Consider the following 23469-nt stretch of genomic DNA (forward strand, 5'->3'; position numbering starts at 1 on the left):
CTATTTTGGGATACTGCCGGTATCCCGAAATAGCTCTGCAGTATAGACGTAACCTTTAGAGAGCAGCAAATATTAAAGTGAGCCCTCAACAGGGGAGAGGAACCGAGACTTGCATTTTGTGGTACATGTGGGGTTTGGACAAAAGCGATTTGTTTTGTTTTGGAACATGTCACAGTTTTGGAAATCTATCAGCAGTATTCTTCAAAGGAACTTCCATGAAAACGCCCATTTTAAGGGAAATACCCACATGAACCAAACAGAAATGAATAACATTTATTAAAAAGTTATTTGTGCAGAAGTAACAAGACTCATGTTTGAATATGAATGTTCATGGCACACGTCCCAACAAGTGCCCATAACCTCAGTGTTGGTGCACAAGACCAAACTCCCTCAACTCAGGGATGGAAAAACTTAAAGGGACACTGGTTACAAGTGTTGCTGGCTACCCCACAGTCACAGGGGAAGGCGACTTTTGCTCCTGCAGCAGGAGCTCTGGCTGGAGATACCAATGAGATCTCAGGGCACAGATTGGTACAAATGGCTCCATGCTGCTGAGCAGCCTCTCCCCAAACCCCCAAACCCTGATTGGTTAATTCTGCATCCCGCCACCCCCACCTCCACCTGTTCCCAGCCCAGCTGTTAATTCTGCCTCTGCCCAACCCCCACCTCTGCCCCTGTAGCAGCCCAAAGGAGCCTTCTCCTTTCCCCTTCTATCTCTGGGGCTGCAGGGAGGGAGGGGGAGAAGCTTTCAGGCATCAGAGATGAGGGGCCAGGGGCTGGGTGAGGGGAGTCCTGTGAGGTAACAGAGCCTGGGCTATGTGAGGCCAGAGAGGCTGATTTCAGGGGCACAGGCTGAGCGGGGATCCCCACCCGACCCAGATCCAGGGTCGGATTCTCTCCTCAGGGAGGGAGCCCGGCGGGAAAGTGAAGATCGGGGCCTCGGCACCAGCATCAATAAATGTCACCTGCCCCCGGCCACAGTCCAGACAAACCCGGATCCTGCGGGGGGGGGGGGGGGGGCTCAGGGACAGGGGAGTCACAGGGGAGGTGAGAGCCCGGAACTGAACCCCCCACTGCTCCACAGCCCAGATCCCCCCCTCAGGGCTAAGGCTGATCTGTCCCTTCTTGCTCACAGACTCTCTGGCCACCCCCACAGCCCAGTAACACCCATCCCCCACCTCCACCTCCCAGCAATGTTTCCCCGAGATGAATCCCTCATGGCCCAGCACACAGGGCACAGGGTCAAATCTCTCCGGGCTGTCGGGCAGTCGCTGCTGTGTTTGTTCCCATCTCACATGTTTCTGATCCTCAGACAGGACGAGGTCGAGATTCGCCGTGTCTGGATCCAGAGTCACAGTCGCTGGAGAGAGAGAATCAGGGTGTGAGGGGCAGAGCTCAGCCCTGGGGGTGGCTGGGGCCATTTCTCACCTTCCCAGCAGCCCTGTTGTGGCTGGAACAGGCCTGGGCCCCAGGGAGCTGCCTCTGCCCTGGGCCCTGAGACTGAGCCGAGCTGTCACTGCAGCACCTCAGCCTGGGCAATGGGACCCGCTTCATCAGCTTCTCATTTGTGTGCAGAGGCTGCAGCCTCCTGCCCCCCAACTCGGGCTGCTCCATCCCCAGGGCCAGGCCCAGAGCAGGAGGGTTTGGGAGAAGCAGGGGCAGAGGAGGCAGGTTCCAGCTTTAACCCCCAGAGGGAAACTCCCTCCCCTGCTGCAGCCTCCACCCCCCGCCAGGGCATAGAGGGGAGGGGGCAGCGCGGGGGAAGAGCCGCCTCACCCCAGAGAGCAGGGCCTGGGCATTAGTCACCCCCAGGGCAGTGGAGGGTCCAGGGATCCTCAGGGCAGCCGGGCTCAATGGGGGGAGCCCAGCTCTGGCTTCTCGCCTGGCCGGGGGCAGGGCCTCTGGGGAAGGGGATCTGGGGTGGGGTCACTGGGAGGGGCAGCACAGGGCAGAGGCTGGTGCCCAAGGAGGGGCTGCACTGATCAGCTGCCCCGACACAAAGCGCAGCCCCTGCCTGCAAAGCCCCCTGTCCGCAAACTGTGCCCATAGTGAGAAGTGGGGAGTCCGACCATCCCATTGCTTAAGGGGCAGGACACGGCCCCTCGTCCTTCTGATCCAGTGCCCCTGGGGTGCCTCACCGCTCAGTGGTCAAGTTTGGGGCTCTGCCTGTCGTGGTCACTGGGGGTTTGGTTGGTGACTTGAGGTACAAGCTCAGGAAGGTGTTTTCAGTCTCCACGTGAAACCTCACCCTGTCTGAAAGCTCCCAGGGACTTTCCTCTTGCTCTGTCCAGTGATGAGGGCAGCGTGTCTGGTGGGGGAAGGGGTAAGAGAGGTGAGAATTCAGGAGTCCGTATTGCCCACGACATCCCCAACCCTAACACACAGACCTGGGTTTTTGTTATAGCAGAGACACATTTGGGTGTGTCTACACTGCAGAGAAGACTGCCACTGTTGATCTCCCAGGGTTCGAATTAGTGGTCGAGTGAAGACAGCAAATCTAACTGAGGGGTGAGTCTGTACGTGCCAGTAGCCCTCATTTCACGAGGAATAAGAGAAGTCAGAGGCAAAGTGCTTTTCCCTCCACTGCCTTTGTGGTTCAGCGCCAACAGCCTAGTTAATCTACTTCAAATTCAGCTACACAATTAACACAGTGGAAGTTGTGTAACTTAATTTGACTTTCTTCTGCAGTGTAGATGTACCCTTAGGAATTTAATATACAAAGGTCTGGAGCCTCCTACTTCCTCTCTCACTCAGGCCTCTCCCAGCAAAGGAACCAACGTCCCTGCAGCCTCACAGCCAGCCCAGGACAATCTGTGAAGAGATTCGCTTTCTCCTCAACATACCCCCCTCCCTGCAGACTCCACTGGGTTTGGCTCATTCACTTCCTGACATTTGTCACAGCCTAAGCCCAGATCCTGCCAAAACGTTGGTCTCAAAGTAACTTCACCCACTTTGGTCCCTTTGATTCTAGTGGGAAGTTCATTGTTTGCAAACTCCTGGCTCTGCCTGTGAGCCGTGGAGTCTGTGTACTCAGCGTCTCTACAGAGAGCAGCACGGAGCTGGGCGTGTTTCTGTCTGTGTGTCGGCCATTTTGTGCTGTAACCATTGCTGTAATTACAAAACGGCTTTTGGAACAGATATGGTTCAATGAATCAACCTGGTACAGCAAGTGGGCACCATTCTCACCTCACAAGTCAACAGAAGCTTTGTCTAGCTAGGAACCAAATGACCAGCATCGGTCTCTTTCCATGGCCTCAGACGCTTCACTCACTCTCCCCTCCCCCGTCCCTTCTCGGTACCTGTGAACTGCCTCAGCGTCTCCGACAGAGCAGTCGTTTGCTGGGAGAAACCCCTGACTCGCTCGTCCAGTTCAGGAGAAATCTCCTCTGGCGGCTGGAACGGCCCCGTCTCACACCTGGGGAGAGACAACGTCACATGGTGACACTGCACCGAGTGACTCAGTTCTCCAGCTCTGGCCAGTGAGTCGCTGCTCTGCTGGGCCTGGAGTTCGAATCCCTCCAGTTCTCCCAGCCCCAGAGCAGGGGCAGTGCAGCCCTTGGCCCTGCAACATCCCCTCAAAGGTCCATGAACAGTCTGCAGCTCTGGCCTGGGGAGACCAGCTGGGGCACAAAAGGGGAATTGAGTCTCCACGGCCAACTCACCCCATGGCCTCCAGGCGCTGAGGGACAGGAGGTTCCCAGGGGAAGGGCTGTAGGAATCTGCCCACTAGGGACTAGACTGAGACACCAGCTCCCCTCTCCCCAGCCCATTCCCACAGGTCTTCAAACAGCCCTCAGGTGGGACAGACTCTGGGTCCCTGCTGCCCTGGGCTGAATGTGCTCAGTGCCCAGCAGTGACAGGCCCATGTCCCACCCCACAGTCCTGCCTCAGGCTGAAACTGATCAGAGATTTGTGCCCAGCCTGTGACCTTCCCCTCGTATCTGGCTGCAGGGCCCTGGGGAGTTGTGGTGCCACCACCAGCTCTAAGCCCTTTCTCTGCGCTGGGCAGTTGAGGGGAGCTAGAGCCACCTACCTGCTCAAGGTGCTTCTGACGTCCTAGAGGGGAGAGAGAGAAAAGAAGCTCAGCCCCATCGGACACACACACTTGTGATTCAGGAGCCTCCCTTCCCTGTGTGAGGAGCTGGGATATTTCTCCCTCAGTCTCACCTGCAGGAATTCACTCGCTGGCTTCTGACACTTCCCTTCCAGCTCACCGATCTGCTCACTGAGATGGGAAATCTGAGTGGAGAGTTTCCTGACAGAGTCAGTCTGGAGCCTCCCAATCGCCTCGTCCAGCTTCTCCAGCTGGGCCAGCAGGAGTCGCTCTTGTTCCTCCAGGAACTGACGCAGCTGCTGAAACTCGGCCACAATCTTCTGCCTCTCGGCTTGTGTCTGTTTCTGTGAAAACAGGGAAAGGGCTGGTCAGGGGCGTGGGCAGAGCCTGAGAACCTGTAATACCATCTGTGGGTACTATGCTGAGCCATCCCTCAGTTTCCTGTTTGTCTCGTATCCCTCTGAAAGGGACGATTCCCTGCCTGCCATGGGCAGCAAGTTCTGTTATTCTTGGGCTCTGGGAAATCACACCCAGAGCTGCAGGGGACAGAACTCAGCACCAGTGTTCTCTTTAATCTTCTCCATCCATGTGTGGAATAAATTTGTCAATGTGCACCGAGGCATGTACATGTGCACCACCAGTTGAAACAAAATGCAGCTGTGAACATTCTGCTAATCAGCTGGGCAGCATTTGAATCTCTCCTGAGCTGCTGCCCAACATTCAGACCTCCCCCTGCTGGTCCATAGCCACTTGCACCTACCAGATACTCCTGACTTCTCCTCTCTCCCGTTGCTTTCCATCCCAGCAGCTTTTCTCTCTCTTCCCGCAGAGTCTTCAAATGGGCCTGGATTTTCCCCTGAGGAAACAGAAATGGGCTGGGAGGTTTCATTGTGAGGCTGAGAGGGGTGGGGAATGGGGGGCGTTTTCCCACCCACAGCCCCAGTGACTGTTGGTCCCAGTCGCTGTGTGACATCAGAGCCCCCAAGCAGATGAAACGTTATTAATAAAGCCTGGGAGCGTATCAGAATCTGTCTGTTACCAGGCAGGTTGAGTCTGTTTAGTAGTTCGAGAGAGAGCTCAGTTATCAGCACGCGTTGTTGGTGTGTGAAATGATTGGCGGCGCAGCCCGGGACCGGCCCTGACTCGCACTGGGGGTGAATCAACACATCTCCGTGTGAGGCGATTGAAATAACTAAGTGATGCCAAACCCAGGAGCCACCAGGGTTTAAACAGGGGCTGGGAGCTCAGCTCTGGGGGCTGCGCTGGTTGGACACAGCTGGGCTTGGCACCACGGCCAGCCCATTAGTTGTAGGGAGGCTCAGCAGAGCAACGTCAACGGGCCCCTGGGCAGATCACCAGGCTCTTCTGTCTCCCTCCCTTTCCCCGTCTGAGGGCCTGGAGAGGCCTTTTGTCCGGCTTTATGCTGCACAGTCCAGTTCTGTGGGGCTCTGTCCCTGCCCAGTGGGGACTCAGCCCTGGCCGTGGCTTTGTCTGGTAAGAAAGGGACAAGAGGAGACTGAGGCTGCAGCAGGAGGAGGTGGCACCTCCACGCAGAATGACGTAGGTGGGGATGGTCTGACTGAGGCAGGGACAGGCCCACAGAGGCCGACCAAGCATTGAGGGTGGGTCTGGGCAGGTAGACGTGAGCATGTCCTGTGCTCTGGGGATGGGTCAGTGGTCCCCGTAATTAAACAGGCTGATTTGTAGTAAGTAGGGTTCAGGTTTGCCCCAGTGCTGCCCTAAACCCTTTTTAGAGCAACACCCTCTGGGCAGGTACCCGCTGCCCCAGTCCCTGGTACAGCTCCCAGCAGCAGTGCATTCTGGGAGATTCCCACAGGCTGCCTGGTGGGACTAATAGAACCTTGCTGGCTGGTCTGTGCCCAGGTACCCACTGGCACAGGTCAGACCGGCACCGGGCAGCTCCAGCCTGGGGGTAGTTTTGCTCCATTCCAGTCTGATCCCAGTGGTGCCTGGCATGGCCCTGCACTGCCTGTAGCCCTGTTGTGGGTGGACTCAAGGCGCTCCAGATCCCACACAGCATCCAGCCCTGTGACCTCCTCTAGCGCTGGCTGCAGCATCTGAGTTTAACCCCTCCTGGAGCAGCCCAGGAGTTCAGCATCCCAGTGGGAAACCTCCTCTCCCTGTTGGGCCCGGGCTCGTAGCAAGGCGTCTTTCCCTCCTAACCCACACATTCATCACTGTAGTTGAGGTAGCAGCATTCCCTAGTGGTTAAACTCATGGACTGGGTCTGGAGAAACTGAGGTTCCATGCTGAACTCAGCCACTGACCTACTCTCAAGCCTTTGTGCCTCAGTTTCCCACTCCGTCTTTTGTCTGCCTAGACTGTAAACTACTCAGGGCAGGGATTGGCTCTGGCTGGGTTTTGTGCAGAGCCTGGATCTCACATGGGGTCTGTCAGGGCAACTATGATGCAAATACAAGTAATAACCATAAATTTTAGTCCTCAAATCTGTAGTAACAGCCGCTTGTACCACACCACCCCCTTCTCCAGTCTGAAGGCAGCACATTCCTATAAGCCAGCCTCCCATTGGATAACGGCCCCTCATTTCCCCAGAGGGGGGGGAGGGCTGGGTCCAGAAGGATTCCGCTGAACATCTCAGAGAAGTTTCTCTCAGCTGGTGTCTTTAAGGACTTGCTCTATTGCCTCAGCTGCTCCTTGGCCAGAGCATTTCTTTTGTCACAGCCTCTCCCAGGAACAGTCGTGGAAATTAGCCAGTGAGTAAAACCCAGAGTAATTCCCAGCAGAAAGGGCAGCATTTTCCCTACCTTGTATTCCTGGGCTGCCTCCGCTATGGGCAGCACCGTGTGCGCGCGGTGAGCCCGGGACTCTCTGCAGATCACGCAGATGGGGGCTTGATCCTCCTCGCAGAACAGCTTCAGCACCTCCTGATGCTCCTCACACACCCCGTCCCCGCCTGCTCCCTTCACTACCTGCAACCTCAGCTGTTTGACTAGTTCTACCACATTTGCCAGCAGCCTGTTGGGCAGGAGGGGGCCCTCCTGCACCGGGTCCCTGCACTGCGGGCAGGAGGGGACTGGGTTGGGTCCCTCCCAGCACTGGCTGAGGCAGGCGCGGCAGAAATTGTGCCCACAGGCTGTGACCACCGGGTCTGTGAAATACTCCAGGCAGAGGGGACACGTCACTTCCTCCTGCAGGCTTTTTACAGGGCTCGCTGCAGCCATGGCTCCTCTGGGCTGGGGAACAGAGATAGTTTCAATTTCCTGAGCTCAGACTTTGCCCTGCCTCCAACTACAACTGGCAGTGCCCCTCCCTGGAGCTGACTCAGGCTGTTTGCTGGATTGGAAGGAGCCAGTGAGGACAACACAGCCCTGGAGGCTTTGGTGAGCAATGTTCCACTAGGGCTCTGGCCCTGGCACCCACCCCTGGGCTGGTGTGGAGAGTCCCTGGGGCATCACACATTCCCCAGAATCCACCAGGCTGGGCTGATCAGCTCCCAGAACTGTGCGTGTAAGGAGAGAGCGTGAGGCTTGTGCAGAATTCATTGTGTTTGATGTGTGATGTTGACAGATAAAGTAAAAGTTGAGTATTTATATGGATCTAGTTACATGCTCCCAGTTGCACAGTTGTCCCATGTTCAATTTTCACAGCAGTGGGAAATGCTAGGGGGAGGGGCAGGCAGTACTTGGCTCAGACAGTTATTATTCAGTGACAGACACTGAGATTCAAACAGTAAAATCTTTATTATTAAACCACAAATTGTCGATGTGACTCCCAAGACAGACTAATTCAAGTCCTTGAACTCTTAAGAAGTTCTCAAGCAGCCTCAGTTCTTTCTGGGCCTGTGTGGAACTTTCAGTTCCTATGAATGGAAAGATTTTTTCCTGGGTTTGTAAGTGGACAGTGAAATCGAGGTTCCCTGGCATCTAAGGATAAAGGTCTGCTCCCTCCAAGCCCAGTGACATTCAGGTCACAGGCCAAACGCTTATTCCAGCTGGAATCCATGTTTCAGGGGCCTGATCCTGACATGTGCTAAGGCTGCTCTGGCTCCTTCTAAAGGAGCCTCAGTGTCACTAGCGCTGCTGATATTAATGACTTTACGGGTCTCCCACACAGGAGTGACCAGGCCGGGTCAGAGCAAAGGCCCCTCCAGCCCAGTGTCCTGTCTGCCCAGTGGCCAATGCAGGTGCCCCAGAGGAAATGAACAGAACAGGGATCCCCCAGTGAGAGCCCAGGACACTTCTGTCAAAGCCCTGTGGGATGAAGTGCGAGGTTCGGAGGGAGTGTGGCGGGCTCACAGGGAGGGCTGTGGGGGGCCCCATAGGGAGGATTTTAAGCGGCTTGCAGGGGGGACTGTGAGAGCTTGCAAGGGAGCTGTGGGGTGGGGCTCGCAGACGGGGTGTCACGATCGCAGGGGAGGTTGGCGGGGGCTCGCAGGGGGGTGTCACGGTCGCAGGGGAGGTTGTGGGGGGGCTCGCAGGAGGGTGTCACTGTCGCAGGGTGTTGCGGGGGGGGGGTCCCATGAGCTGTCTGCCCCGGCCCAGGGCCCGGCCCCCCCGCACGTGCCGCGGGTCGGTGTCTCGCGCCAGGAGGCGGGGCCCGGTGACGTCGCTGTGGCTCCGCGCTCTGATTGGTTCGTGGAGCCCCGGACCCGGACCCCTTCCGAATCCCTCCCCCGCCCTCAGTGTCCCTGGGGCGGCCCGTCACTCCCAGCGCCACAGCGGGGTCAGGGGAATCCCCGTCACCCAGGCGGGAGAGCAAGGGGGGGGCAATCAACGTCATTGATGACGCCATACGGGGGCGGGGAAATCGCACGTCACTCGGGGCTGACAGCTGGGGGTTCCCTTGTCACTCGGGCTTCAGAGCAAGGGGCGGAGCGAGCAACGTCACTGAGGGGAGCCCCTCGGTCTGAGCTAAGCCCTGGCGCTGGATTCTCATCGGAGTCATTGACTCGCTGCGCATGCGCGGTCTGACCGCGCTCGCCCCATTCCCTGAGTTCCCGGCCGTGCTCAGGCCCCGCGCCGCGCCGTTGGGAGGGGCCGTTGGCGCCGTTACTCGCTGCAAGGTTAGTCCAGCGCGGGGGAGGCCTCAGCGCAGCGTGAGGGAGCGGGGCGGGGCTGTGACCCCCCCCCCCCCGTCCTGCGCTGCTGGTGGGTCCGGCGCTGGGGATCGGGGCGCTCTGGGGGCGTCTCCGGCCGGGCAATGGCCTCGCCCCCTCTCCCCCCGCCTCTGCGCTCGCAAACACCCCGCGCGTGTCCCCCCCCCGGCTCTCAGCGCCTCCTGATGCTCCCGCCGGGGGGGGGATTTGCACACTGGGAGAGGGGCCCTGGCATGAGGGGCGCAGAGACGGGGGGGGGGGTCTGGCTGGGCAGGAGGCTGAGGAGCCCAGGGGAGGCCCTGGGAGGGCAGGGGGTGAGCGAAGCTTTGGGGCTTTTTTGGTTTTTATTTTTAATTTTGATTTTTTTGTATCCTCAGTGCTGGTGCCTCACGACTCCCCCCCCCCCCCCCCATTGCTCAGCGCAGGGAAGTGGCTGCCCAGCCCAGAGGCAGCCATGGCAGCAGAGCGCTCCCTGGAAAGTGTCCGGGAGGAAGCGCCGCGTCCCGTCTGTCTGGAGGATTTCACAGCCCCTGTCACTCTGGAGTGTGGGCACAATTCCTGCCAGGCCCCCCTCAGTGATCGGTGCAGTAACACTGAGCAGCAGGGACCCCTCCAGCCCAACCGGCAGCTGGCAAACGTGGTGGAACTAGCCAAGCCGCTGAGTTTCCAGGCAGCACAGAGAGCAAGATGGGACGGGGTGTGTGGGGAGCACCAGGAGGCTCTGAAGCTGTTCTGTGAAGAGAATCAAACTCCTATCTGTGTGGTGTGTGACAGATCCTGGGATCTAACAATGGCGCCTATACAGGAAGCTGCCCAGGAGTACAAGGTACAGAGTTGCTGTCCAGTGTGATGGGAAATAATGTTGGGTTTTAATTACAGGCTAATTTCACTGACTGTTATCGGGCACAGGTGTGGCACAGCTCTGTGAAGCCTTCATGGTACAAGTGATGCTGTAAAAAGTAAATGCTCTGGCTTTGTGGCAACTTACATCAAGTCTTTACAGATACCTGATGTGGGAAATGTTTCTCTGAGGCTCTGAATCCTGAAACCCACCTTCACTGGTGACAGGAGGGGTGTTTGCACATGGGAAGGTGTTAACAATCAGAGAGGTTTAGATCACAGGATCAACAGGCCACTCTGTCAGTGAGCTGCCTTGGGACTGGAGAAGAGGAGGTTGCAAGCTGTTACTGATTGGAGGAATGGGACTAATAATCTGACATTTGCCTTATAGACCCGCAGTGGCATCAGGGCCCTGCACAACACCCAGCAAGGGAAAGTCCCTGCCCTAACTGGTAGGGACCCAGCTCCTTGCCCCTCAGCATCACTGAACAATGATGAAGTGTGGCCCTTATGAGGGAAAGATGCCTTGATAAAGCCCCAGGCCCAGCAGGGAGAGGAGGTTTCCCACTAAGATGCTGAACTCCTGGGCTCCTCCATGAGGAGTTAAACTCTGATTCAGCAGCTGGCACTAGATGAGGTTGCTTTGTGGAACCCCAAGCACCTTCACTCCACCCATAGCAGGGCTTCAGGAAGTGCAGGTCCATGCCAGGCAGAACTGGGATTCAACTAGATTGTAGCAAGAGTTCTAACTGGTTAACTGATGAGCTAATGTTTATCGGTGCCAGTTACCTGTTAAACTCCTCACTGCACCTGCAGTGCCCGCTTGCCTCTGGCAGCTAATGTCAGTCTGCAGCTGCTGGGAGTTCCTATTGGCCAGCAGTTATTGTGGCTGCCCCCAGCAGACCTTGTGAGAGATCCCCGATCTCAGGAGAGCCTATTTCCACTACCAGCCCTACCTGTCTGCAGGTTAAAAAAATACTAGAGGGGTAGCCATGTTAGTCTGAATCTGCAAAAGCGACGAGGAGTCCTGTGGCACCTTATAGACTAACTGAAGTGTAGGAGCATAAGCTTTCGTGGGCAAAGACCCACTTCGTCAGATGCATGTAGTGGAAATTTCCAGAGGCAGGAATAAATATGCAGGCCAGGATCAGGCTGGAGATGGCGAGGTGGATCCAATCAAGGAGGATGAGGCCCACTTCTAGCAGCTGATCTGGAGGTGTGAATTCCAAGAGAGCAGAAGCTGCTTTTGTAGTTAGCAAGCCATTCACAGTCTTTGTTTAATCCAGAATTGATTGTGTCAAACTTAAAGATGAACTGTAGCTCAGCAGTTTCTCTTTGAAGTCTGGTCCTGAAGTTTTTTTGCTGCAGGATGGCTACTTTTAGATCTAAAAGTCTATAAGGTGCCACAGGACTCCTCGTCGCTTTTAAAAAATACTGTCATTGATAAAATTGTAATAGATTACATGATTAGTATTGTTAAGCATTTTTTCCTCCCTAATCCCCACCTCGTTTTCCTCACCGATCCGTTCTCAGCCTTTGCAGGTGTCCTCCAGTATCCTCAGGGTATGTCTACACCACAGAGTTTATTTGAGTTATCTTAATTCGAAATAGCTTAATTCGAATTAACTAACTTGAATTAATGCGTGTACACACACAATGCAGTTGGAATTAGCGTTTTGCTAATTTGAACTACGGCATCCACGCTGAGTAGACACAGAATCAGATTTAAGGCTGGTTGGAACCAGGTCAGGGGTATCTTTGTGTGGCTGTTGCCTGAGGCTGAGGCTTGTGCTTAAGGGGACACACACATGACCCACCCCTCCCCACTCCCCATTCCCCCTGGGCAGCCAATGCTACAGTGTCCCTGCTGGCTTTCCTGCCTTGCTGTGGGACAGCAAAAGCATTTGTGTCTCAGAGTGCTCTGGTTGCTCTCACTCAAGACACCATGGCACTCTGCAACATGGAGCCAGAGCAGCCCCTGGGCACCTGGGTGCATCTCGTGGATGCGTTGCTACCAGCCTGGCTGCACCTGCTGCAGGCTGCCATCCGGGATATCCACAGGGGGGCTGTCAGTATCCAGGAGGCCCTGTGGGAGAGCGTCTACCCTGAGGAGCACTCAGAGCCTCCCTGGTCTGCCCCACTGGGGGCTTGTGCCTCATTCCTCTCTCACGTCCTTCCGCTCTACCACTCCCTAACCCCCCTTCCTGATGTCCAATAAAATACCTGTATTTTCATGAACAAAAACTCTTTATTTAACAAAACTGGGGGGGAGGAAACCCTGGTGAGAGTTGGGAAAGGAGGCTGGAGAAGGGAGGAAGGAGAGGGACACCTGGGAGGAAGGATCTGGAAGGGGAAGGCAAGTGAAAGAAGGGGGACAAGAACCTCAGGGTTGGGGGTCTTGCCAGCCCTCCTGTCTCCCAGCGCTGCGTGTGCGGGGCCCTTGGCATCCCCGAGGCAAGGAAGGGGGAACAGGTGGTGGGGGAGGAAGAAGAAGCAGGGAGGGGGAGCAGGAGTGGGAGGAGGAGCGATAGCTGGGGCAGCCACAGGGGCTGGAGTGGCAGCCAGCACCAGTCTCTGCACCAGGGTCTACAGGTTGTCGTGGATGGCACGGCCCTGCTCCAGCAGCTCCTGCAAGCCCTCCTGCTGCAGGTCTTCCTCCACCCAGCGCTCCTGGCAGCAGACCTGCCTGGCATATGGTGCCAGGTGCTGCCGGTGGTGGTACTCTAGGTGCTGGGTCATCCTGCTGGCCCGGGTGCAGGAGGCTGTCCTGAGTGGGGCGGAGCGCCCTGCTCTCGCAGCTGGTGCAGCTGTGGAGAAACAAGAGACCTGCTCAGTTATCCCTGGGGACACAGTGGGTGAAACCCTGCCCCGCTCTGCAAGGTGAGGACGGCAGGTCTCCGCACCATCATGTCCTGCTATCCCTGGGAGTGTGAGCTGGCCCAGGACTGCATCGATGCTCCTGTGCTGTATATTGTGTGGGGGTTGTTGGGGGGGGGGTATGTGCCCTGCCTCTGCATAGAGGGAGCTTCTGGAGAGAGGGCATTGTGCAGTGTCTCTCCCCGGGGTCAGGAGCATGTCATGTACCTTCATACATACATGTGTGTGGGTAACAGGCCAGGGCCCCTGTGTGGCACATGCACAGGTTGCTGCGTGATCTGTGGTCAGCAAGGACCACACGCGCAGTCCCTAGGCTCCCCCCCACACCCTTCTCTCCTCCCCCCCCCCCACATTAGGGGACAGTGATGGCACTCACATGTTGAGGCCTCCCTGGCCTCGGACAACACTGGCTACAAGCTTGCTGGGATGGCTCTGGGTGCCAGGCTCGTGCCAGGCTGTGATTCCAAATTAACTTTGCTGTGTAGACATACCCTCAATCTTCTCCTGTCTCTTTTTCTATGGACAAACCCACGTCCTGGGCTGAGTCCCTGCTGGACAAGGGCAGAGTTCCACAAAACTGGGACTCTCTTAAAGGCAAATAAATGGGCGCCCAACATCTAATGGGGTTTGCACTTGTGCTTATTTCTGTTTCTTCAGGAAAAATTGGAGACTCATTTGAAGATTCTGAGGGAGGAGAGAGAGAAGCTGCTGAGAAGGAAAACAACAGCAGAAGGGAAAAGCCAGGAGTATCTGGTAAGTGCTTGTGGCTATGGACCAACAGGGACTGGCAGTGGGAGAGCTGTGTTAGGAGGCAGACTCCTGTGTGGCCTTGGTGAGGTTGGGCTTATTTGTGTTTCTCCTGGATCATGGATTGCTGGCTGAGATCCATCTGTAGACAGGCCCTGAGCATCCATGTCAGCATGAGTTCATATCCAGCCTTTGTGGCTTTCCAAGGGAGCTGAATGTCCCCTGAAGGGCTGTCTGCTCACTTGGTGCATTAACATGTTTGCTTCTTTTTCCTCCCTGGGTATCTCTGTCAGGCTGGAGCTGAGTCCTGCCTCCTGCTGCTCTGGGTCTGAATTCCCAGAGCCCATGAATGACAGAAGATGTTGCCCATCACTGAGGGACATGGGTCAAAGGAGATGCTGGTAGAGATGCCTCTGCCGAGTAACCACAGAGTAGAGTCAAATGTCACACATTTTAGGTTTTTCCAAGAAATTCTTGCTGCTGCGCACTGTTCTCCATGAAAGAGCCCTGGGCTCTGTCCATGCCCCTCACCAGCCCTTTCCCTGTTTTCACACAGAAATGCACCCAAGCCAAGAGGCAGATGATTGTGGCCGAGTTTCAGCAGCTGCAGCAGTTCCTGGAGGAACAAGAGCAACTCCTGCTGGCCCAGCTGGAGAAGTTAGATGAGGAGATTGGGAGGTTCCAGACTGACACTGTCAGGAAACTCTCCATGCAGATTTCCCGCCTCAGCGAGCAGATCGGTGAGCTGGAGGGGACGTGTCAGAAGCCAGCAAGTGAATTCCTGCAGGTGAGACTGAGGGAGAAACGTCCCAGCTCCTCACACAGGGAAGGGAGGCTCCTGAATCAGAAGTGCTGGGGTCCAGCATTCAGATCTCAGTGTAACACCTTCTGCATTGCTGCCATGCGAGTGACTTTTGTGCTTTGTAGAGTTACAGGCACAGAGCTATTAGAGATGGCAAAGCCCCATGTGCTCAGGGGATCCATGTTCCTGGGGCTAGGGCAGGGCCTCTTCCCATGTTTGCAAAATCCCTTCTGTGAGGTCCCCTGTGGGTGTCCAATGAGGCTGAGATTCTTTTCTGTGTCTTTTTTCTAGGACGTCAGAAGCGCCCTGAGTAGGTACGTGGCTCTCACTTCCCTCACACTGCAGAGCGCGGGAAAAGGGCTTGGAACTGATGTTAGCACCACATCTCCACAGGGCTCTACAGCCAGACGTTCGATACAAATATCTCTGACTCCTCTAATTCTGAGGGTCTCATCGTCGCACTTTAGACTCTGGAATTCCCCATTCAGGGCACAGTCTAACCTCAGGTGTTTGCTAGAGCTCTCACCTCCCTGGGGCCTGGCTGCTTCAGGACTATGGGGTGGAACATGGGCCTGTCACTGCTGGGCGCATTCAGCCCAGAGCAGCAGGGACCAAGAGTCTGTCCCACCTGAGGGCTGTTTGGAGACCTGTGTGGAAGGAGCTGGGGAGGGGGGAGCTGGTGTCTCACTGTAGTCCCTAGTGGACAGATTCTTTCAGCCCTTCACATGGGAACCTTCTGTCCCTCGGCGCCTGGGCCAAGGAGTAAGTTGGCCATGGAGACTCAATTCCCCTTTAGTCCCCCAGCCAGTCTCCCCAGACCAGAAGTGAAGAACAGCAATGGGACCTTTCAGGGGAAGGTTGCACGGTCATGGAATGTATCGTCCTTGCTCTCAGGCTGGGAGAATTGGAGGATTCTAACTCCAGGCCTATTAGAGCTGAGACTTACTAGCCAGAACTTATCAGCAGTAAACTAAATACAATCACATGGAATTGTTTCTGTCCAGGTGTGAGACGGGGCAGTTCCAGCTGCCAGAGATTTCCCCTGAACTGGAAGAACAAGTCAGCACCTTCTCCCAGAAAACGATTGCGCTGTCGGAGACTCTGAGGGAGTTCAAAGGTACCTGGAAGGGATGGATGAGGGGAAAGTGGTTCAAGTATTTGAGACTACTGAATCTGGCCTCTGAAGTCAATCTTCCCCTGCCTCAATTCCCACGTGAAGAATGATGGCCACATCACTCTGCTCTCCTTAGAGACACTAAGCGAACAGACCCAACTGCTTGCAGATAGAACCAGGGGTTCGCAAACTCTGAACCTCCCATTTAGAGATCAAAATGGCCAAAGTTACTGTGATGGCCACGTGTTCTGCCACCACAGCTCCAGGTTATGATAAGAGGCAGTGAGTGAATGAGAAACCAAGTGGGAGGGGGTGAGGAGGGAAGAGTAAAGCTCATTTACAGCTTGTCTCTCCTGGGATGGGTGTGAGGCTGCAGAGATATTGGCTCCATTGCTGAGAGGTGCCCGAGTGAGAGAGGAAATGAAAGTTTCAGACTCTTTCATACTAAATACCTGAGTGTGTATGTATCTGATCTCTGATACAATTGAAACACAGAGTTCAAAGTGTGAACATTGTTATAAATAGGAGAACCTGGAATCTCACCTCTTATTCCTTCCCCCACCAGATACTCTGCCCTCTGCACTGGAGAGAGGAAGATTAAAATCTCTGGGAGCTTTCAGACAAGGTGAGCTTGCAGGGAGAGATTCTTTAAATGATGAGAAAATTCCTCTGAAAACATCTTAATGGGATTGTCATTGAAGTTACCTATCAAACCCAGTGACCATGGTGCACACAGCCCTAAATCTCATACACTGATCAGTAAGGAGCCCCAGGGGCGCTGCTTGGGGACCTGCAGACACTTTGAGAAACACTGATCTACAAGGTGTGATGCTAAAGGGGTGAAGTTAAAGCACACAATGGACGGCACCTTCAGGCTCATATTTCACTGCTCGGACAGTTTCAATATGGGATTAGTTTCAAACAATAAATAGGCTGAGAGCTGACTGGCTTCCACGGTATCAGTTTGCTTATGGTGAGAAACTTCTGGATACACAAGGGCTCTTCAGTCTAGTGCAGACCTGGGCAAAATACAGCCTATCTAGCTCACCAGGCCATTGGATGCAGCCCACTGATGCTTTGCGAGCCATGGGCTAGTTCCATGCTTGCCACTTTCCACCTGCAAGCCACTTCACCGGAGGTGAAGCGGAAAGGCTACAGGCACTGCTTCCACCCCCAGGACAGTCTCATTGGCTGGTTTCTGGCCAGAAAGGAAGCACTGTGCCCCCTCCCCTCTGGCTCAGTTATTCACTCACCCACATGGCCCCGCAGCCTGTATGAGGGTTGAGCAGGCTTCCTGCCTGCCTCAGAGAGGTGCTTGGCTTCTTTTCGGGAGTCACTCAGATAAGTCTCCTGGCCAAAGCCTGCCTCTGGCACCCCAACCTCTATTTTCCCCATCTAATTCTCTGCCCCCAACTCCTGGCTCCCACTCCACATACCCAAACTCTTTGTTCTTTTCCTGCATCCAAGTAACCCTCGTCTCTTTATTTGTCCACTTAGCCTTTCCCCTAAATTAACTTTACTTTAAATATCTCGTGAGTCGTTGCTAATCCAGTGCCCCAAATCACACTGCCTCCTTCACCCGAACTCCTTCCCAGATCCCTCTTTCCCTCCTGCATCTCAACCCCTTACCGAAAGCTCCCTTCTTCTCGCAATGTCCATCCCATACGCTCTATTTCCTGCTTAATGTCTTGGAAGAGTGCAGCTCTCAACCACTTTCCAAAATCTTGGAGTCTTTCCCCCCGCTCCCCAAACAAAATGAATTGCTCACCCCTGGTCTAGTGGATACAGTTCAATGAGAGTCAATAACTGAAAGCTGCAGTCAGAATTTCAGGCTAGAGAAGAGGCACAAAGTATTTGATGGGTAAGAGGATTAGCTGTTGAAATAAATGAGCAAAGAACTGATGGGTTCTCCATCTCTTGATGTCTTCATATCAACACTGGGCGACTTTCTACAAAATATGCTGTGGGGAAACAGAGCTTTGTGCATGGGTAGCTGGGCTAGGTGTAATGGCTTGTGCCACAGAGGGGACAGACTGCATGGCTAAGGATATCTTCTGATGCCATGAATCCATGAATTTTAAGGTCTTATCCTGTAAACATTCAGCACACGTGTTTAATAATATGTATATGAATACTCATATTATTGTTGTGGAGAGAGTTTATAAAGTGTTCTCTGTTGTGGAGAGAGTTTATAAAGTCTGTGTCAGATGAGAGAACCAAAGTTTGGGTTGCAAATCACTGCATGAAGACTAAGGATTATAAATACAGCAGCCCAAATTAAATTAAACCTATGTCCATGTTCAGGCAGATGAATATGTGGCTTGTTTAGCAGAAATCCTGGGTGCTGAGAACTGAATCCCATTGTTACAGGCAAAGTAATATAACTCAAGACAGGTATTGAGAGAAATAAATACAACTTTCAGATCTAACTTGTGTGTGGTTTTTATGGAATATCTAGACTCAACGTTTGCCCAAAACTGCAGAGTCCAGCATGTTTTTCACCAGGGACAGAGTCTGGGCAGAATTGGGTGTGGAAAGGATTAAAAGCCCTTTTTGAAATGTCTCCAATTCCCCTTCTTCCTCTGCCAGGCTGCAGAACACCCATGTCTGACTCCAGCTCAGCCCCTGGCCTGCAGATCCAGAGACAGGAAATGGCCGTGGCGGAGCCGGTGAGCTTTGAGGAGGTGGCTGTGTATTTCTCTGAGGAGGAATGTGCTCTGCTGGACCCGGGCCAGAGAGCCCTCTACAGGGATGTGATGCAGGAGAATTACGAAGCTGTGAGCTGGCTGGGTGAGGATTCCTGTCCCTTTGTGTAACAGAAGCTGAGTGGGCTCTGGAGCAGCTGGGTTGGGTTTGGTTCAGGGTCCTTTATTGCCCAAACCCCCAATATCAGCAGTATGTGCCTCAGTAACCCTGGCTCTTGCGTGAGAGATGACTCGTTGACATAATAGTGGTGCTGCTCTTCCCACAGCCAAGGTCTCATTGTGGTTCCAACCATCTTGCCCATGTTGTGCCTTGACCGTAGGTGTCAGTGGAAGGGCCCAGGCAGGTACCAGAGTTGTCGGGCTGGGTGCAGCTGCTCTTAGCGTCCGCAGGGTCCCCTTGTGCTATTGTGCTGAGCCCCTGGAAGGAAGGCGCCAACTCAGAGTCCTTCCCTTCCTCTGGTAGATTCTGTGCAACCCAGAGGGGCACCAAATGGCAGGCTCAACTGGCCACAAAATGAGGGCTGCTGCTGCTGGCAGAGCCGAACCAAGGCTGCAGAAGGGGAGCTGAGCTGCAGGAGCATCTACGAGCAGCAGAGAAGCAGCCCAACCTGTCTCCACGTTGGCTGGCACAGTCAGTCAGGATCAGGAGTATGGACCATAGGCAGGGCTTGAAGTGGCGAGCCAAGGATTCATTTTCCTGATCAGACAATTCCCCTGCCTCCTTCTGGCTCAAGAAGGGCATCTGAGCCCAAGAGCAGGGCAATTCCATCCCCCAGCCAAGAGCTTTGTGGGCAGAGCCCATAGGGATCTAGAGCTCTGCTGGATCCTTTCCCTCCCAGCCCTAGAGACCTGACGGCTACGTCTACACTGGCCCCTTTTCCGGAAGGGGCATGTAAATTTCACGAGTCGTCGTAGGGAAATGCGCGGGGGATTTAAATATCCCCCGCGGCATTTAAATAAAAATGTCCGCCGCTTTTTTCCGGCTTTTAAAAAAGCCGGAAAAGAGCGTCTAGACTGGCCCCGATCCTCCGGAAAAAGTGCCCTTTTCCGGAGGCTCTTATTCTTACTTCAAAGAAATTACTCCCGTGAAATTTACATGCCCCTTCCGGAAAAGGGGCCAGTGTAGACGTAGCCGACATGTGTCAGCTCAAATATGAGTCCTGGCTAGGGGCGTCTGTCAGTCCTGAAAGTCTTAGAGCTTTCCCGTTATGAACAGTGTGTTCCTGTCCTGCCCAAGTATGGAACAGGCCCTAAAGGAGACTGAGTTGTATCCTGTAAGAGTGCAGCAGAGCACTCAGTTCCCCATGGGAGTCAGCTGGGCTATTCCCAACATGGTAGTTGTACAGGGGTATTATGGAATTAGTGTATCCTGGGATCTTGTACCAACCAGAGACCAGTCTCTGGAAGGTGGGGAAGGAGCCTGTCTGGGTAGGAGACTCAGATCCTGGCTTTGGAAGCAGGAATGGCACAGACCTTAATGAACAAGATCAGCACTTGGTTAATTGCTCCCCAAATAGGATTTCCTATTTCCAAAGCTCATGTGCTCTCCTGGGTGGAGCGAGGGGAAGAGCTGCAGATCCCGGATCTCCAAGGCTGTGAGGAAGGGGAGATCATCAGTGACACCCACACAGGTGAGAAATCAGCTAAACTGACTTAAACCAATGTCTGTGTTCTCATAGCAGATGTTGGTTGTGTGTTTTCATCAAGTCTGACTGGCCCTTCAACCAGTCTTCAACTCCACGCTGAGAGTGCTGGGTGGGGAAAGAGTTATGGTGGTGCAGGGTGAACTCAGCTCATGATTATTGTATCTTTCCAGCCATTCTTTGGGTTTGTCCCGCATTTTCTGTTCACCATTCAGAATTTTTCTTTCATTTCAGCACAGGGAATGACTATGTGCTTTCTCTCTCTATCCCAGCAGATGATGGGATGCTGAATGAGAACAGTGAGAGGAGTCTTCAGGAGGAAGGACCTGAGCGAATTGCTCCATGTGGGGTGTTAGTGGAAATATCTGAAGGGCATGTTTCTCAGAGTCCTGAGCAAGGAGAGACTCGTGAGAGTCTGCATAGTCTACAAAGGCAGCAGGGAAGCCATCCAGAAGCAGGACAGGATAAATTCAGTCAGAGGAGCAGAAGGTTGAAAACAAACAAACAAACTGTCCAAAAGAAAATCCCCCATCAACATTCAACTTGTGCTTGGAGTGACTGTGTAACTCCTATTAAACATGAAAGAGCCCAAACAGGAGAGAAACCCTTTAGCTGCTCTGACTGTGGGAAAAGCTTCAGTCAGAGGTCACACCTTGTTATCCATAGGAGAGCACACACAGGAGAGAAACCTTTCAGCTGCTCTGACTGTGGGAAAAGCTTCAGTGACAGGTCACAGCTTGTTATCCACAAGAGAGTTCACACGGGAGAGAAACCCTTCAGCTGCTCTGACTGTGGGAAAAGATTCAATGACCGGTCACAGCTTGTTATCCATAGGAGAGTTCACACGGGAGAGAAACCCTTCAGCTGCTCTGACTGTGGGAAAAGCTTCTGTCGGAGGTCACAGCTTGTTATCCATAGGAGAGCACACACAGGAGAGAAACCTTTCAGCTGCTCTGACTGTGGGAAAAGCTTCAGTCGGAGGTCACACCTTGTTATCCATAGGAGAGCCCACACAGGGGAGAAACCTTTCAGCTGCTCTGACTGTGGGAAAAGCTTCAGTCGGAGGTCATGCCTTGTTATCCATAGGAGAGTTCACACGGGAGAGAAACCCTTCAGCTGCTCTGACTGTGGGAAAAGATTCAATGACCGGTCACAGCTTGTTATCCATAGGAGAGTTCACACGGGAGAGAAACCCTTCAGGTGCTCTGACTGTGGGAAAAGATTCAATGACCGGTCAAAGCTTGTTATCCATAGGAGAGCCCACACAGGGGAGAAACCCTTCAGCTGCTCTGACTGTGGGAAAAACTTCAGTCAGAGGTCACAGCTTGTTATCCATAGGAGAGCCCACACAGGAGAGAAACCTTTCAGCTGCTCTGACTGTGGGAAAAGCTTCAGTCGGAGGTCATGCCTTGTTAGACATAGGAGAGCCCACACAGGAGAGAAACCCTTCAGCTGCTCTGACTGTGGGAAAAGTTTCAGTCAGAGGTCACACCTTGTTATCCATAGGAGAGCCCACACAGGGGAGAAACCTTTCAGCTGCTCTTACTGTGGGAAAAGCTTCAGTCAGAGGTCAAACCTTGATACCCATAGGAGAGCCCACACGGGAGAGAAACCCTTCAGCTGCTCTAACTGTGGGAAAAGCTTCAGTCACGGGTCATGCCTTGTTAGACATAGGAGAGCCCACACAGGAGAGAAACCCTTCAGCTGCTCTGATTGTGGGAAAAGCTTCAGTCAGTCCTCAGCCCTTGTAAGACATAGGAAAACCCATAAGGAAGAAGCTATTCACCTGCTTTCACTGTAGGAAATGTTTCAGTCAGAGGTCACACCTTGTTATCCATGAGAACTCTCACAGGACAGAAATCCTTTAACTGCTTTGACTTTGGGATATGCTATAGCGAGAGTTCAAGGCTTGTTGCATATAGTTGATCCCACACAGGTGAGAAACCCTATAGTGGGGGTGAGCAAAATTTTCTGTTAGTAGAATCCAGCCTTCCTAAGACTTTGATCCTGTCCACAAGGCAGTGCCAGGCCCCACCTCAAAATGAGCATGTGCTGAGGGGGATGCAGCTTAACCCCATCCCCTCTTCATGCTTTGTAGCCACTAGAGAGGAGGCAGTGCTAGGCTGAGTCTTTGCCACACAACCCGACCCCGGCACTAAAGGCACTGCTGCCACTACACTGCTGGCCTCCAGGGCCATATGGCCATGTCAGGGGTGCCTCTGGGGCTGTTCCTGATCTGCATGGCTGCAGTAGCGACACCTCCAGCCCTGGACTGAATGGGTGCAGTAGTGGGGTGTCTGGTGTCCGGGGCTGGTCCTAGTCTGTGTGGCTGCTGCTGCAGAAGTAGAGCCTCCCTCTGTGGTGACCAAGACAGTGTGACTGGAGATGTTGCTGCAAGAGGGCCCAAAGCCAGGTAATATTTTCTGTCCTTCCCAGACACTCCCTCCCAATCACCTCAATTCCCTTTCCTCCAGCAGCCAGCATTCCCAGCTTTCACTGACACCCTCCTTTTTTCTTGCACCCTCTCTCCTGGCCACACATTGCATCTTCCCCCTGGCCAGACACCTGCCTGCTTCTGCATCCCGGATACTTCCTCAAGACCCCAACCCTTTCTTGAGGCCCCTGTCACGTTATTGGATTTTAAGGTGATCATACAGATAACTGCTGTGATCACGGGGAACTGTTTGCCCCAAATTTGGTACAAAGTGGGCCGTGTGAGGTGTCAAACAAAAGCTGATATTGTGCTGATTCTGTGTATGGTATTTGTGTACTTGTTTGGAGTTTGCATGGGGAGTTATGACTATGGTCTCGGCTGATGCTGTGTATGGACTGCCTGTCATGAGGACGAAATGTCCTATGAGTGACTATGCTAGTCAGTATAGCTCCAAGGACAATAGTTCACAAGGTGGCCAATACACACCTGAAGAGGAAAGCTGCAAAGCAGCCAGAGCACAATGGCTGCTGGCATATGAAATAGGTCACTTGACCATGTAACTAGCTCTAGCTTGGGAGACACCAGAAATGAATATCAAATGCCATGAGGGGGGCTCCATCTTGTCTTCAGTTTTGCTACTTATCCCAGATGCAGCCTTGCTAAGGACAGAGACACGGGAAGGATTGCTGACCCCTCCTGACATACGATATACCCCAAAGACTTATGCTAGTAGTTTGTAACATCTCCACTAAGATACTGCATCAAGAATTTGCTGATTGATGTATATAATGTATTCTCCTTAACAGCCCTACTCTCAACCTTTTCTGTCTTATATTAATAAACTTTTAGATTCTAAAGGATTGGTCCACTGTGATCTGGTGGGTAAGATCTAAAGTATAAATTGACCAGGAATTCATGGGTGGTTCTTTGGAACCGGGTGGATCTGTTCTGGGTTGGAGAGATTGGGCCCTCACCTGTTTGTAATCCCAGGGGTGATTGTGGCATAGGAAGAGCTGGAGTATCTGAGGGGTTTTGCTCATGAGGCTTCCTGCAGGCTGGATTGGCAGCTGAAGTGCTCAGTGTGACTGGTTTGTGGCCTATTTTGGAAAGGTCTCCAGTGAAGGGCTGTCAGCAGTCCTGGTTTTGAGCAATTTGCCTTGAGTAGATTCCCTCAGC

The 23469-nt window shown here is 53.7% G+C and overlaps 1 protein-coding gene and 1 pseudogene across 2 annotated transcripts; one reads left to right on the top strand and one right to left on the bottom strand.

Moving 5' to 3' along the window:
- Positions 1–259: 259 nt before the first annotated feature.
- Positions 260–7329, bottom strand: LOC142821626 (zinc finger protein RFP-like; annotated as a pseudogene). Its single transcript, XR_016347332.1, has 6 exons — positions 6841–7329; positions 4815–4910; positions 4034–4398; positions 3300–3415; positions 2249–2308; positions 260–1360 (listed from the first exon to the last, which is right to left on the bottom strand). The product of XR_016347332.1 is annotated as a zinc finger protein RFP-like (transcript).
- Positions 7330–8819: 1490 nt separating this feature from the next.
- LOC142821486 (uncharacterized) lies at positions 8820–23153 on the top strand. The gene is made up of 10 exons (XM_075912512.2): positions 8820–9098; positions 9509–9957; positions 13506–13601; positions 14152–14382; positions 14689–14711; positions 15402–15514; positions 16077–16136; positions 18101–18301; positions 19734–19847; positions 20132–23153. The coding sequence occupies exons 2-10, from the start codon at positions 9586–9588 to the stop codon at positions 21658–21660; spliced, it is 2739 nt and encodes a 912-aa protein (XP_075768627.2). The 5' UTR covers positions 8820–9098; positions 9509–9585; the 3' UTR covers positions 21661–23153.
- Positions 23154–23469: the final 316 nt, after the last annotated feature.

This window comes from Pelodiscus sinensis, chromosome 19 (assembly GCF_052426305.1).
Source record: "Pelodiscus sinensis isolate ZL-2025 chromosome 19, ASM5242630v1, whole genome shotgun sequence".
Taxonomy (NCBI): Eukaryota; Metazoa; Chordata; order Testudines; family Trionychidae; genus Pelodiscus; species Pelodiscus sinensis.

What these genes read in the sequence shown, in the direction of transcription:
- LOC142821486 (XM_075912512.2), top strand. Translation starts at nt 9,586, where the DNA reads ATGGCAGCAGAGCGCTCCCTGGAAAGTGTCCGGGAGGAAGCGCCGCGT. An exon ending in GGAAAAGCCAGGAGTATCTG is followed by an intron (nt 13,602 to 14,151) that starts GTAAGTGCTTGT and finishes GTTTTCACACAG; the next exon opens with AAATGCACCCAAGCCAAGAG. An exon ending in CAGCAAGTGAATTCCTGCAG is followed by an intron (nt 14,383 to 14,688) that starts GTGAGACTGAGG and finishes TCTTTTTTCTAG; the next exon opens with GACGTCAGAAGCGCCCTGAG.